The 16,328-nt window shown below is 39.0% G+C and overlaps 1 protein-coding gene across 1 annotated transcript; it reads right to left on the bottom strand.

Moving 5' to 3' along the window:
- Positions 1 to 304: 304 nt before the first annotated feature.
- Positions 305 to 12,744, bottom strand: rpn1 (ribophorin I). The gene is made up of 10 exons (XM_062044777.1): positions 12,361 to 12,744; positions 8,569 to 8,636; positions 8,189 to 8,495; positions 7,904 to 8,113; positions 6,747 to 6,939; positions 5,522 to 5,621; positions 5,298 to 5,436; positions 5,035 to 5,154; positions 1,891 to 2,136; positions 305 to 767 (listed from the first exon to the last, which is right to left on the bottom strand). The coding sequence occupies exons 1-10, from the start codon at positions 12,595 to 12,597 to the stop codon at positions 585 to 587; spliced, it is 1,803 nt and encodes a 600-aa protein (XP_061900761.1). The 5' UTR covers positions 12,598 to 12,744; the 3' UTR covers positions 305 to 584.
- Positions 12,745 to 16,328: the final 3,584 nt, after the last annotated feature.

The raw sequence follows: 16,328 nt of genomic DNA, 5'->3' as shown, positions 1-16,328 counted from the left end.
AACAAAACAAAAAAAAAAGAAACGGTTTAATTCCAAGGTTGTTACTCCAAATGTGTTTTATTTCAAACGTGCCAGCTTTCCATTTCTTTTCTCACCCAACTTAATCTCAGTGAAAACCCCGAAGTATAGAAAAGATGACTTATTAACAGAAAATAAACTCATAATGGTTCCAGACATAAAAAAAAAATCAGAGCTTTAAGATTGGGGGCATGTAGAAAAATAGTAAGTGCAAAAAGGAGAAAATGAGTAACCGTCCCAACCACTTTAAAAAATGTAGAATTGGTGTGAGAAAAGACAGAGAAAACACTTTCAGTTTACTTTAATCATATTCCAGAGTTGTGAAAACTTAAACCCGTAAAAAAAAACAAAGGCTGGGATATAAAGGTGAAAATGTGACCGAGCCAAGAAGAGTGATCCAGTTTATCACAAGGCACGAGTGTTTGGATAAACTCATTGTGACCACGAGATGACTATTACTGGCTATACATGATGTAAAAAAAAGAAAAAAAAAAGCATGTGTCACATTTATTTGGGTGGTCATACATACACATGATAATGTTGGTGCGTGGCGAGCGTTACGTGCTTTAAAGAGCGTCCAGCAGACTGTCGATACGACCGATGAGCTCCAGTCTCTTGCTGGCCAGGTTCTTGTCACCCTCGATGTAGGCCTCCTTCTTCACCTTGCCCGCCACCAGTCGCTCCGCCTCCTGGCCGGCTCGGCACACCAGGTCTTTCACCTGGCCGTCCAGCTTCTGCACCTCCCCGACCTAAAGTCACAACACAGGGTCAATAACATGCATTAAAAGTCATTCAATGGATTTTGCAAAAATTAAGGCCTCAAATTTAGGGATGTCCGATAATACCGGACTGCCGATATTATCGGCCGATAAATGCTTTAAAATGTAATATCGGAAATTATCGGTATCAGTTTCAAAAAGTACAATTTATGACTTTTTAAAACGCCGCTGTGTACACGGACGTAGGGAGAAGTACAGAGCGCCAATAAACCTTGAAGGCACTGCCTTTGCGTGCTGGCCCAGTCACATAATATCTACGGCTTTTCACACACACAAGTGAATGCACGCATACTCGGTCAACAGCCATACAGGTCACACTGAGGGTGACGGAAATAAACAACTTTAACACTGTTACAAATATGCGCCACACTGTGAACCCACACCAAACAAGACTGACAAACACATTTCGGGAGAACATCCGCACCGTAACAAAACAGAACAAATACCCAGAACCCCTTGCAGCACTAACTCTTCCGGGACTCTACAATATATAGCCCCCGCTAACCCCTACCCCACCAACCCCGCCCACCTCAACCTCCTCATGCTCTCTCAGGGAGAGCATGTCCCAAATTCCAAGCTGCTGTTTTCAGGCATGTTAAAAAAAATAATGCACTTTGTGACTTCAATAATAAATATGGCAGTGCCATGTTGGCATTTTTTTCCATAACTTGATTTGATTTATTTTGGAAAACCTTGTTACATTGTTTAATGCATCCAGCGGGGCATCACAACAAAATTAGGCATAATAATGTGTTAATTCCAAGACTCTATATATCGGTATCGGTTGATATCGGAATCGGTAATTAAGAGTTGGACAATATCGGCAAAAAAGCCATTATTGGACATCTCTAAACTTATATAATCGCAATATTCGTCCTATTACGGTTAGCTCGCAACTTTACTTGCTCCTAGCTCACTTGTATCTTAACACTTTTGGGCTTGTTAAAATTCGGAAGATAACCAAAACAACATTTTCTCTACATCATATTTTTATCGATAATGCATTAAAAAATGCGTAAGTGATATTTAGGCGCAAAAATGAATGTTTAAGAATGCGTTTTTTCGCCGAAACGTCACATGCCTGAACACTCACCTTATCCGCCAAGTCGGAGCCTTCGGTCTTAAGGCGAGCCTGCAGTGAGCTGATCTCGTTGGTGAGAGCGCGGTGATCGGCCTCCAGGGTCTTCCGGCCGCTGTTGAGCGCTCCCGTGTCACGGGATTGTTTGTAGCGGTTGACCACCTCGTCCATGTGTCGGTACAGACCCAGACGCTTGTTGACCAGGGTGAGCGCCTGCTCGGTGATGGAGGCCACCTTCATTCGCACCTCAGCTGCAGGGTCCTGAGGGGAGAACAAAGTCAAGTAATGATGCAACAATGATTACCTGGCACAGCTTGTCTTTTAAGAGATCCGAGGAACATTTCAGTTTTTCCTCTAGTCATCAAATAAATATATATATATACATATATATATATATATATATATATATTTTTTTTTTTAATAGGCACACATGCTGAAGTGTTACGACGTGATTCCTCCTGCACAACAAGTGAAGTGGAAGGTTCCGCCTCCCCAACATTGTTACGCCCTGCTTTCTTGCCTGCAGGCGCATGAATGAGGAGTTCATGTTTGGCTTGATCTAAAAGTTTGCATTTTGAGGGGTTCATAAATCGAGGTTTCACCGTATTTCAATTGGGACTCCTGGCTTTTAATGTGTTTATTTCACTTATGTCCAACAGATGGTGATAAGTTCTCATTTTAAGAACACAGCAAATGTTTGTGTTCACCATCTTTTTAGCCTTGCTGCTACAGAAATAAGTGTCACAAATGATGTTGGATGATGGTTTGGATGTAACTGGCTAACTTCCTCCAACCTCTGAGGACAAAGCTACGGACAATGGGAGACCGGGCTTTCTGCTCCGCCGCTCCCAGTCTGTGGAACGCTCTCCCTGACCACCTGAGGGCACCACAAACTGTGGATGCTTTTAAAAAAGGCTTAAAAACCCTTCTTTTTTTTAAAAAAAAAAGCCTTTTTTTAGATATATACATACTAGTTTTAGCTATTTTGCTGTTCTAGTTTTTATTTTTTTAATAAACTGTAGCACTTTGAGGTTGTTTACTCAATGTAAAGTGCTTTTTACAAATAAAATCTATTATTATTAGTAAAAAAAAACTAATTTTAAGGAGAAAAAAGTATGCGTATTTATTGTTTGTAACTATGCAAACTGTTTTTGTTTTTATTCCCTAGTCCACCCATTCTATTGTTGGATTATATCGCTTTTGTATAGTTGGTATTGTTTATTATATTTAAGTGCTTTTTAAAGTGTTTGTTTATATTTTCTTCTTGTAATTGAGCTAGTATGAGCAAAACAATTTCTCTTGGGCATCAATAAAGTTGTCTATGTCTAAATTACAGCAATTTAATGAAAGGTTATATTTTATTAATTTGACATTGATTGATTGAGAAGTTTATTGACATCTTAAAGAATTTAATCCATGTAATGGTTTAAAAAGGGCAAATGGATGGCACAAAAAGCCAAAAGGCTTGTTTCCATTGTGGTCCATTAAATATTCATCACATTTGATACATTCAATAATAAAAGACATATAACCTGTAACATGTATATAAAAAAATTACGTTAAAAAAATGGATAAATTATGTACATATACACAGTATACATGTCAGGTGATTTAAAAAACAACATATACAAAAAATGGGGAGTGTATATACACTATGTACATGACACTATGTACATGACTATGCACATGTTGACGCCAAGAGTGTGCAAAACAAAATGAGAAAATATATATACACTATAACCACATATAAATATATATACACTATAACCACATATAAATATATATACACTATAACCTCATATAAACCTGTTTGATGCTTCGAAGAGTTGCTGGGTAATGCATGACAGTCAATGCTGTTGCCAATCATTGACCCATCTACATTTTTAACATAATACTCACTGAAATGTTTGTTTTTTTTACTTAAAGGAGTTATGCAATAGTGATTGGCCTCTAAGGCAGGGGTGTCCAAACTTTTTCCACTGAGGACCGCACACTGAAAAATCAAAGCAAGCGGGGGCCATTTATTTTAAAAACCAATACAATATATGTATAAAAAATATACTTTTAGGCCTCCACTCAGGCTTGATCCCGGGGACCCCAAAGGGTTTTGGTCAAAAAAATATTAAAAATGTGTCATTATTCAGTATTATTATTTTTATTATTATTCAAGTTTTAAATCTCTAGATCAACATTAGGTCTATCTGTCAATATAATGTTTTTAAAGATTTAAGTTGTATGGTCTTTTTGTCAAAGAAAACCATGTTTTTTTTAATGGGAAAAAACCACAAAATATGCAATATTTTTACCCAATAAAATTTTTAAGTGGAATATTTGAGATTATATAATAATTGGAGCCTTAACGAGGTCAGTAACACCATTGACTTTAATTCATTATTATTTTTTTAGCAATGACACTTAAAAACAAATCACACTAAAATTATTGGGGATCCAAAAGGGTCGTACTCATTAAAGTGTTACAAAAGAATTTTTTTTTTTTTTAACTGTTTATATTTAACACAATAGTCTCAAGATCAACTTCAGATCTATCCGTCAATTATAAGTTTTATTGTTGTTTATGTTTTGTTTGTTCATTTTAGGCCCTTCTTTAAAAAAAAACAGCTCAGTTTTTTATATGGCAAACACAAAATATGCAACATTTGCCCCAAAAAATACTTTAAAGTGGAATATTTAATGTGACGTAATTGGAGCCTTGAATAGGTCAATAATTCATAATGACATTGATTTTGATTCACTATTGTTTTTTAAAGAAAGAAACAGCCTGCATGGCAGCTTTGTGTTATTAGAGTAAACATTGCAACATGTTCTTGTTACATTTCACCTGTTTGCTCTTTTATACCACTTTTTATGTTTTTAATTTTTTTCAACCGTATTTTTAAAATGTGCCGTGGGGCCGTTAAAAAATGACCTGCGGGCCACGAATGGCCCCCGGGCCGCACTTTGGACACCCCTGCTCTAAGGATTTCAAAAAACTAGAATTAGAATGTATTATGTCTATTTTAGATGAAGTCATTTTAAAAATACTGATTTATTTAAAAACAGAGAGAAAAAAAATATATAACAGTAGTTCTTCTGGAAATTTAATTTGTTTTGTCATTATGGACAAATAATTAGGGATATATAAAATGTTGAGAAAATAACCTTTGTGATGGCAAAGTCCAGGCGAACGTAGATGATGACCGTGAAGAAGAGAATGTAGAAGGCACCGACAACCAACAGAGGCTCCTGCAGCATCAGGATTTTATTGAAGTTGTAATAAACCTGCAAGTGACCAAAAAAATTATCATTTGGGAGTAATTTTGCCCTTTTATCAAAACTAGTGGTTTTAACTGAAAACATGTTTTATTTATTTATTTTAGGATCTCTGTACATGTCCTTTGGACCCCACTGAAGAATTGTCTTACCACCACGTCCTGAATGTGCTGCTCCACCAGGTTGTTCTTGGTGGCGACCAGCACCGGGCGGCCAAAGGTATCCAGGTATGTGTAGTGCAGCTGGTCCGGCATGCGGTCAATGTTATATGGGGTGTCCATTTGGATGTTTCTGGAGGAAGCAGACAGGAAAAAAAGAGAATTAGTTAGCTATTAAGATCAGGATAAATCTGGGACAAAAACTGTTGAAAACTCACTTGGCTCCTTCGGGCAGGATGATCTTCACAGTCATGGAGTCTATCACCTGGTCGTCATAGACGTGGTCAATCAGTCTCATCTTCAGTGCATAATTGTCGCCTAAAAGATGCATTTAATTAGGAACACACAATCAGGAACGGGGTAATTGATCGTGGCGCCACGGCAAGATACAATCCGCCACACTTTAAAAATGATTTTTTTTCCATGGGAACAAATTAAAGTAATATATTGTATGAATAGATATATAGCTTAATTTTTACGCTCCATTGACTAGTGATGCAACAAAAATTTGGCCACCTAAAAACGATCAACCATAATAAGGCTTAGTGGCCACATGCGTGGACAGCACCTTTTAGCTCTTATTTCCAAAATTGTGTACACTACTGAATTGGGGTCTTATGGCCGCTTATGTGGACACTTATACTGCCATCTGGTGGTGTCAGAAGAGTATAACATACAATGGAATTTGGAAAAAAAAGTGTAAAAATAAGAATTAGCATGTCACTAAACACGAAGTACACATTTGTGTACTTATGGACTAAGTACATCATATCAAAAGATGATTCTTAGTTTTTATTCTAATTAGAGTCCAATAAGCCCAAATAGCAAAGAAAAATTAAAAAAGCATGTAAACAGCTTGGGCCTTAAGAGGTTAAGCAAGGGGACGCGATTGTCTGAAGCAGGGGTCACCAAACTTTTTAACTCGGGGGCCGCATTGGGTTAAAACAATTTGGCCGGCGCGCACTTGCGGCTGATGATGTCACGTTATTAATGGGAAAATGCATTTTTAGACAAGATGATATGCCTGAGCAGCTAGTAGACACCGAGAGTAACAAGCGGTAGAAAATGGATTAGAAGGGACAGATTTTTTTTTTTTTAATAATTCAAAACAAATATAATTTTTTTTTTACTGTTTTGCAAGCAGTAAAATATGGCGGTTTGCACCACTTTACAATTACACACGCAGTCTTAGTAGATCACATGCTCACTCGTAGTACACGCAATTTTATTTTTTGCACGCAAGTGTTATTTGAATCTTAATAAATCAGGGCCTAAGTGTTCAACTAAATTGCAAAAATACCAACAAACGTGTTCGTCGGTCAGCGCCAACATACTCAAGTGGACAAGAGCCAATCGGATTTTTTCCGACATTGTTAAGGATTTATTCCAGGAAGTGTCTTCTGCTTACAAGCTAAAAGGTGCATCATTTTAAACGCGACTCACCAAGAGTGTGGAGATACTCGTAGCTGGGCAAGTTGTACCCAATGATGTAGTGCGTCTTCCAGCCTCCAAACAAAGGGAAGCGAGGCCTGACCTCAACCTCCACTGAGTCGTCCAGAACCTGCAGGTGGGAGGTGGAGATGTTCCCAATCTCGTCCCTGTAGTAAACATCTTGAGCGGACGCGGGAAGGATCGTCTGTTGGGAAGAATCGGCATTGCCACGGTCATTCAAAGTAAGAGCAGCAATTAAGACATAAAAACTAGAGATGTCCGATAATAACGTCCGATAAATGCTTTAAAATGTGATATCGGGAATTATCGTATCGGTTTCAATAAGTAAAATGTATGACTTTTTAAAATGCCGCTGTACGGAGTGGTACACGGACGTAGGGAGAAGTACAGAGCGCCAATAAACCTTTGAAGGCACTGCCTTTGCGTGCCGGCCCAATCACATAATATCTACGGCTTTTCACACACACAAGTGAATGCAAGGCATACTTGGTCAACAGCCATACAGGTCACACTGAGGGTGACCGTATAAACAACTTTAACACTGTTACAAATATGCGCCACACTGTGAACCCACACCAAACAAGAATGACAAACACATTTCGGGAGAACATCCGCACCGTAACACAACAGAACAAATACCCAGAACCCCTTGCAGCACTAACTCTTCCGGGACGCTACAATATACACTCCCCGCTACCCCCTACACCCCCACCTCAACCCCGCCCACCTCAACCTCCTCATGCTCTCTCAGGGAGAGCATGTCCCAAATTCCAAGCTGCTGTTTTGAGGCATGTTAAAAAAAATAATGCACTTTGTGACTTCAATAATAAATATGGCAGTGCCATGTTGGCATTTTTTTCCATAACTTGAGTTGATTAATTTTGGAAAACTTTGTTACATTGTTTAATGCATCACAACAAAATTTGGCATAATAATGTGATAATTCCACGACTGTACATATCGGTATCAGTTGATATCGGAATCGGTAATTAAGAGTTGGACAATATCGGAATATCGGCAAAAAAGCCATTATCGGACATCTCTACATAAAAACATTCAAAAACCACCAGCAACGCTGCATTTACATGCTAATTTGACTTTGGACAACCTACTTAAGATGACAATTTAAAGTAATTAAGAGCACACACCTTGAAGGACTTCACAGACGAGATGCCGCTGTCGGACTGACGCTGGTAATCGTAGCGGGAAAATGGGCCCTTGAGCACAGCTCCAGTGTGCCTCAGATCGACGGTCTCCTCCACAGCGATGTTGCCCCAGTGAGAGACCTCGATGATGCGAGTGATGCTGCTGACTGTGAGGAAGGGAGTGTTGTTCTCAAAGTGGATCTTCATAGTATCCTAAACAGATAAACAGCAAAACAGTAAAAAAAAAATCGCTGTGCCAGATTAGTCAACACCCGAGGTCAGTTGTACCTGGCTGAAGGCGTCCACGTCACTGAACGGCCCGTACTCGATGACCTCATCCGTCTTGCTGGGGTTGCCCAACTTGGTGTAGCTCTCCACCGTTTTGGACGGCAGGCGGACGCGCGTGGTCTGACTGCGGGTGGGGTAAGGCGTGTAAAAGTAGTGGTTGCCTTGGAAGACGACCAGCTGGCGCTCGGCCTGGGTGATCTGCGAGGGGAAGGGCCGGAGCACGTGGCTGAAGGTCATCTCCACCTTCACTTTCATCTGATCGCCCACGGGCAACTTGGAGGGCAGAGTTACTTGATACAACTCCTCGCTGCAAGTGAGCAGACATGATTATCAATATAAAGACATAAGTGGGAAAAATAACATTGAGAGTGGGGTCATACTTTAAGCCAGTAATTTTTGTTTCCTGGATTTTAAGTGCGCTGTCCTCATCTTCATCATCACTACTGGCCTGCAGAAATACACACATTTAGTGACTTACTACTTTGAAATGAGCACATTAGCGTTGTCCCGATACCAATATTTTGGTACCGGTACCAAAATGTATTTCGATACTTTGGTTCTTTGATACTTTTCTAAATAAAGGGGACCACAAAAAAATGCATTATTGGCTTTGTTTTAACAAAAAATCTTAGGGTACACTAAAAATATATTTTTTATCACAAGTTTGTCCTTAAATAAAATAGTGAACATACTAGACAACTTGGCTTTTAATAGTAAGTAAACAAACAAAGGCTCATAATTTAGCTGCTGACGTATGCAGTAACATATTGTGTCATTTATCTACCTATTATTTTGTCAACATTATTAAGGACAAGTGGTGGAAAATGAATTACTAATGTACTTGTTCATTTACTGTTAATATCTGCTTACTTTCTCTGTTAACATGTTCTATCTACACTTCTGTTAAAATGTAATAATCACTTATTCTTCTGTTGTTTGGATACTTTACATTAGTTTTGGATGATACCACAAATTTGGGTATAAATTCGATACCAAGTAGTTACAGGATCATACATTGGTCATATTCAAAGTCCTCATGTGTCCAGGGACATATTTCCTGAGTTCATAAACATAATATAATTTTTTTTTAAACGAAAGAAGATGTGGTGCCAAAAAATATCGATGTAATCATAGTATTATCAACTAGATACGCTCCTGTACTTGGTATCATTACAGTGGATGTCAGGTGTAGATCCACCAATGGCGTTTGTTTACATTGTGACGCCGGTGAGCTATTGTATCCTCCTACGGTGTGTAGTGAAGCATGTTTAGGTATCCCTCGTCCTGCAGTGATAATGGTACTTGTAAGAAACTTACTTTCTCGCCATGGAGGCGAGGATTAGTGATTTAGAAGTAGCTAAAACACTGCAGACTGCAGATGGATGTTAGCTGCTAGCTAGCTAGCCATGTCTTAAAGCACATTTTTCTGAGGGTGTTTCAGTGTTATAACATCACCTTTATCGTTAGTTTTTAAGCCAAAATGAGTCTGTTCTCCCTTTTCGGGCTACACACTGTGTCTGCTTGTAAGTACTCCGTGAATGTGCGCTGCCGAACATGCTCCTCTGCTCGTAAACCAGCAATGTCATGACGTGATGACGCGCCGTCATGCCCGGGAACCAGTACCAGACAACGACGGGGGGGGACCGGTACATTTAGAGGCGGTATAGTACCGAATAGGATTCATTAGTATCACGGTACTACACTAATACCAGTATACTGTACAACCCTAGAGCACATTCAGCTAGTAGTTTTACAGTAACTAACTATAATATTTTAGCTTTTCAAGAACGATTATGTACAATACATGAAGAAAAATACTGGGACAGCATTACAGCATCATGAACTGTAAATGAAACAATAACAGCTTCCACTTTTTTGCAACATTTTGCAGGGAATTCGGGATGAATGCATAGAACGGTGATGCGATGGCCTAAAAATCCATGTTATTGCAGACTTTACGATAACAATATATACTATTTGACATAAATTATAATATGCAGTAACGTATTGTATCATTTCCAGCTTTTGGATGTGTATGCTCAGGGCTGGGCGATATATGGAATATACTCGACATATCGTGGGTTTGTCTCTGTGCGATACAGAAAATGACTATATCGTGATATTCGAGTATACGTTCTCACGCAGTTGCTTTTAGCTGCGGGCATTACACTACAGGCGTTTCTCATTCTTTCTTGTCTCTCCTTCTCACAGAGACGTAAAACAAGCACACCTTCTTACATACGTCACATACTGTCGCGCATGCAACGTCATACGCACTCGCTGAGCAGAGAGGTAGCGGCATAGGTAACGTTAGCTGTGATGCTAGTGGAGTGGTGCGAGTGGTAATACGAGAGAAAGAAGGTGCGAATCTGGTAACAAATGAAGGAAGAAAAATTAATTTCCAAGAAAAATTGCAGGGGGTTCATTGTTTGGCGGTGGTTTGGCTTCAAGCAGGAAGATGTTGAACAGACAACAGTAATATGTCAAGTATGCGGCAAAAGCGTTGCTACAAAAAGAAGCATTACTGCTAATTTGTAGCATCATTTGAAAAGTCACCCGCTAGCTACAGAATAAGGAGTGCTTGAAACTAGGGCTGCAACAACTAATCGATTAAAATGGATTATAAAAATAGTTGGCGATTAATTTAGTCATCGATTCGTTGGATCTATGCTATGCGCATGCACAGAGGCTACTTTTTTTTTTAAATAAACCTTTATTTATAAACTGCAACATTTACAAACAACTGAGAAACAATAATCAAAATAAGTATGGCGCCAGTATGCTGTTTTTTTCCCCCAATAAAATACCGGAAAGGATAGAAATGTAGTTTGTCTCTTTTATTCGATTATTAATCGAAGTAATAATCGACAGATTAATCGATGATCAAATTAGTTGTTAGTTGCAGCCCTACTTGAAACTCCGCATGTCAACATCTCCGTTCGGTGCCACACCAACAAAATGCCCAAGCAACCATTTCCACATCAACACCGTATGAAACAAATAGTCAACAACAGAAGGAGATAACGTCCGCAGGAACCTACCACATAGCGAAGAACATACACTATTTGATTTCCTATTATGCAGCTCATTTTTATTTGACAGTTATTGAAATATCTTGTGTGACATCATGCACAAGAGTGCACTTTATTTTTTTTTAACTATTGTAGTGGCGTTCTGTACAAAAAGTGCACTTTAATTTAGTCTTGTTTTGATATGTCATCTTAGTGACATCATGCACAAAGGTGCACTAATATCTTGTTTTAAAATGTCTCTGACAATCTTGCACTTTCTGTTTAGAAATGACATGAATGTTTGTGCCACTGCTTAATAACTGTTTAATAAATACACTTTTGGTCAATTGACTTAGTTGTGATTTCCCTCTCTGCATGAAAGTTTAAAATGAGCATATATTAATGCAGTATGAAGAAGAATGTTTTAATATAGACACATAGAATCATCATACTGCTGTGATTATATGCATCAAGTGTTCATTCAAGGCTAAGGCAAAATATCGAGATATATAACATGGCCTAAAAATATCGAGATATTAATAAAAGGCCATATCGATAATAATAATTGTGTGAATGCTCCAAATCATTCACACTGTGAATGCTTTGGAGCATTCACCCAATTATTATTACCTACCAATGTAAAAAAAAAACGTATATGGTGATACAGCCTTCAAGCATATCACCCAGTTGTGTTTACAGTCCGTGGGGACTTCTGCGCAGTCGCAGCCGGAAGTGATCGTCACAGCGCATACGTGTCATTCACTCGCTGCAACAACGTGCAGGGCTGCGGAAGTCAACTTTATGACAAATTCATTCCAAATTGATTTAAAAAAACGAGGCCACCCATACAGATCTATGTCTACTAAACTATATAATCTAGCTAAAAATAATATGTGCTTAATCATGCATAGGTAAAGTTATTAGCAAAATGTTAGCACTTCCTTGCTAATATTTGTGTTTCAATGCACAAAAAAAGCATATTGTACAATAATTTTGAAACATGACACGAATATACACAAGTTAGACAAATAAATATGTTTGCGTCAAGAGATTATTGTGATGATGCTTTCAAGTAGCTAACAGGCTAGCCGGCTAGCAAGTAGCTGCTGTGATATTTCCTGAGTTCAAACTGTGTTTATTCATTTAAGGTTCCAAACTCACCGAGGCTCCCACGTAAGCCAGGTGCTGAACAAGCTCAGGTTCCACGGCTATGATGAAGCTTTGGGCGGCGTAGCGTCCGTGGTTGGCCAGGGTGATTTCCGCTGTGATCTTAGCTAAATGCGTGCTCAGGTCCACCGTCCTCTTGACGTCGTCGTTCACCAACATGCCCGCCACGGCCGCCGAGCACCGCGCCACCGCCACACACAGCAGCACTCCGAGGAGGCTCCTTCTCGCCATGGCTTACAGTGTTCCGTCCGAAGAGCGTCCGCTTTTTTTAGGGGCGACGGGAGTGGAGCAGGAGGGAGAGAAAGGCCGCCGCGCCGCTCTACTGCAGTCGAGAAAAGATGACGCTTCATTCATTCGAAACGTGATGACGTCACGTACGCTCGGATCCTCCGCCGCAGGCAGCGTTGCCTGGCGTACGATCATTTGTACTTTTTTTAACATCAATCATTAAAAAACATTTATATAAGTCAGAAAATAGGGAAATAGTCATAGGTCCCCTTTAAGCAAACAAGACATTGAAACAACATTGACAACTTTTTGAATTATGTCCCGACGTTGAGCAACTCAAACATAACGTTGAAACAACATGCTTTTTGATGACGTTTAATCAATGTCGGGTTCTGACGTTGATTTGACCGTTGAATTTTGGTCATTTTTCAACCAATATTTTACAACACAAATACAACATTCAAATAACATGCTTTTTGTTGACGTTTAATCAATGTCAGGTTGTGACGTTGATTTGACCATCGAAATTTGGTCATTTTCCAAACAATATTCTACAACACAAATACAACGTTGAAACAACATGCTTTTTGATGACGTTTAATCAATGTTGGGTTCTGACGTTGATTTGACCGTTGAATTTTGGTCATTTTTCAACCAATATTTTACAACACAAATACAACATTCAAATAACATGCTTTTTGTTGGCGTTTAATCAATGTCAGGTTCTGACGTTGATTTGAATATTGAAATTTGGTCATTTCCCAACCAATATTCTACAACACAAATACAACATTGAAACAACACGCTTTTTGACAACCTTTAATTAATGTTAGGTTGTGACGTTGATTTGACCGTTGAAATTTGGTCATTTCCCAACCAATATTCTACAACATAAATACAACGTTGAAACGACACGCTTTTTGACAACCTTTAATTAATGTTAGGTTGTGACGTTGATTTGACCGTTGAATTTTGGTCATTTTTCAACCAATATTCTACAACACAAATACAACGTTGAAACAACATGCTTTTTGATGACGTTTAATCAATGTTGGGTTCTGACGTTGATTTGACGGTTTAATTTTGGTCATTTTTCAACCAATATTCTACAATACAAACATAACGTTGAAACAACATGATTTTTGACAACCTTTAATTAATGTTGAACAGTTCTGACGTTGATTTGACCATTGAAATTTGGTCATTTCCCAACCAATATTCTACAACACAAATACAACATTGAAACGACATACTTTTTGACGACCTTTAATTAATGTCAGGTTCTGACGTTGATTTGACCATTGAAATATGGTCATTTCCCAACCAATATTCTACAACACAAATACAACATTGAAACAACATACTTTTTGATGACATTTAATCAATGTTGGGTTCTGACGTTGATTTGACCGTTGAATTTTGGTCATTTTTCAACCAATATTCTACAACACAAATACAACATTGAAACAACATGCTGTTTGACGATGTTTAATCAATGTTGGGTTCTGACGTTGATTTGACCATTGAAATATGGTCATTTCCCAACCAATATTCTACAACACAAATACAACGTTGAAACGACATGCTTTTTGACGACCTTTAATTAATGTTGGGTTCCGACGTTGATTTGAATATTGAAATTTGGTCATTTCCCAACCAATATTCTACAAACCCCGTTTCCATATGAGTTGGGAAATTGTGTTAGATGTAAATATAAACGGAATACAATGATTTGCCAATCATTTTCAACCCATATTCAGTTGAATATGCTACAAAGACAACATATTTGATGTTCAAACTGATAAACTTTTTTTTTGTTGCAAATAATCATAAACTTTAGAATTTGATGCCAGCAACACGTGACAAAGAAGTTGGGAAAGGTGGCAATAAATACTGATAAAGTTGAGGAATGCTCATCAAACACTTATTTGGAACATCCCACAGGTGAACAGGCAAATTGGGAACAGGTGGGTGCCATGATTGGGTATAAAAACAGCTTCCCAAAAAATGGAAGGGGGCTAGGTACACCCCTTTGTCCACAACTGCGTGAGAAAATAGTCAGTTTAAGAACAACATTTCTTAAAGTGCAATTGCAAGAAATTTAGGGATTTCAACATCTACGGTCCATAATATCATCAAAAGGTTCAGAGAATCTGGAGAAATCACTCCACGTAAGCGGCATGGCCGGAAACCAACATTGAATGACCGTGACCTTCGATCCCTCAGACGGCACTGTATCAAAAACCGACATCAATCTCTAAAGGATATCACCACATGGGCTCAGGAACACTTCAGAAACCCACTGTCGGTAACTACAGTTGGTCGCTACATCTGTAAGTGCAAGTTAAAACTCTACTATGCAAAGCGAAAGCCATTTATCAACAACACCCAGAGACGCCGCCGGCTTCTCTGGGCCCGAGATCATCTAAGATGGACTCATGCAAAGTGGAAAAGTGTTCTGTGGTCTGACGAGTCCACATTTCAAATTGTTTTTGGAAATATTCAACATCGTTTCATTCGGACCAAAGGGGAAGCGAACTATCCAGACTGTTATCGACGCAAAGTTCAAAAGCCAGCATCTGTGATGGTATGGGGGTGCATTAGTGCCCAAGGCATGGGTAACTTACACATCTGTGAAGGCACCATTAATGCTGAAAAGGTACATACAGGTTTTGGAACAACATATGCTGCCATCTAAGCGCCGTCTTTTTCATGGACGCCCCTGCTTATTTAAGCAAGACAATGCCAAGCCACATTCAGCACGTGTTACAACAGCATGGCTTCGTAAAAAAAAAGGAGTGCGGGTACTTTCCTGGCCCGCCTGCAGTCCAGACCTGTCTCCCATCGAAAATGTGTGGCGCATTATGAAATACGACAGCGGAGACCCCCTGGACTGTTGAATGACTGAAGCTCTACATAAAACAAGAATGGGAAAGAATTCCACTTTCAAAGCTTCAACAATTAGTTTCCTCAGTTTCCAATCGTTTATTGCGTGTTGTTAAAAGAAAAGGTGATGTAACACAGTGGTGAACATGCCCTTTCCCAACTACTTTGGCACGTGTTGCAGCCATGAAATTCTAAGTCTATTATTTGCAAAAAAAAAGTTTATGAGTTTGAACATCAAATATCTTGTCTTTGTAGTGCATTCAATTGAATATGGGTTGAAAAGGATTTGCAAATCATTGTATTCCGTTTATATTTACATCTAATAATTTACATCCGTGCATGTTAAGGGCTTTAAAAAGGCGCCTAAACTGGGATAATAATATGAATAATAATAACATTTGCATTTCAATAGGATCTTTGCGGTACATGCTCCATTACTTGGGCCTTCTGCTGCCTCTCTTTCAGGCGCACATCACAACTCTGTAGTTGCAGTCCAAGCTCTAAAGGTCCACAAATAACAAGGCAAGAATTATGAAAACCAAGATGGAAACATCAAATACCACAAAGGACACAAGAGACAATAAAGAGTACAGAGCTGATGCAACCTGCTGCCACCTCAGTGGTGCCATTTCTACATACAGCCACAAAAGTCAAACGCTAGGAAAAGCTATAATTGAGAAAAACTAAAAAATATGTTGTAATATGTATATGTGCTTTGCTATGGAGGTTTTTTCCCACTCCAGACTGGGCCTGGGAACGCCTTAGTCCCCCGGGAAGAGCTGGACGAAGTGACTGGGGAGAGGAAAGTCTGAGCTTCTCTGCTTAGGCTGCTGCCCCCGCGACCCGAC

Source organism: Entelurus aequoreus, linkage group LG01, assembly GCF_033978785.1.
Source record: "Entelurus aequoreus isolate RoL-2023_Sb linkage group LG01, RoL_Eaeq_v1.1, whole genome shotgun sequence".
NCBI classification, from domain to species: Eukaryota; Metazoa; Chordata; class Actinopteri; order Syngnathiformes; family Syngnathidae; genus Entelurus; species Entelurus aequoreus.
This window is presented reverse-complemented; position numbering and strand designations above follow the sequence as displayed.

Coding starts and splice junctions, on each gene's coding strand:
- rpn1 (XM_062044777.1), bottom strand. CDS start 12,597: ATGGCGAGAAGGAGCCTCCTCGGAGTGCTGCTGTGTGTGGCGGTGGCG. Junction 8,637..12,360: donor TGGCTTACGTGGGAGCCTCG/GTGAGTTTGGAA, acceptor GTATTTCTGCAG/GCCAGTAGTGATGATGAAGA. Junction 768..1,890: donor GCTCCGACTTGGCGGATAAG/GTGAGTGTTCAG, acceptor TTGTGACTTTAG/GTCGGGGAGGTGCAGAAGCT.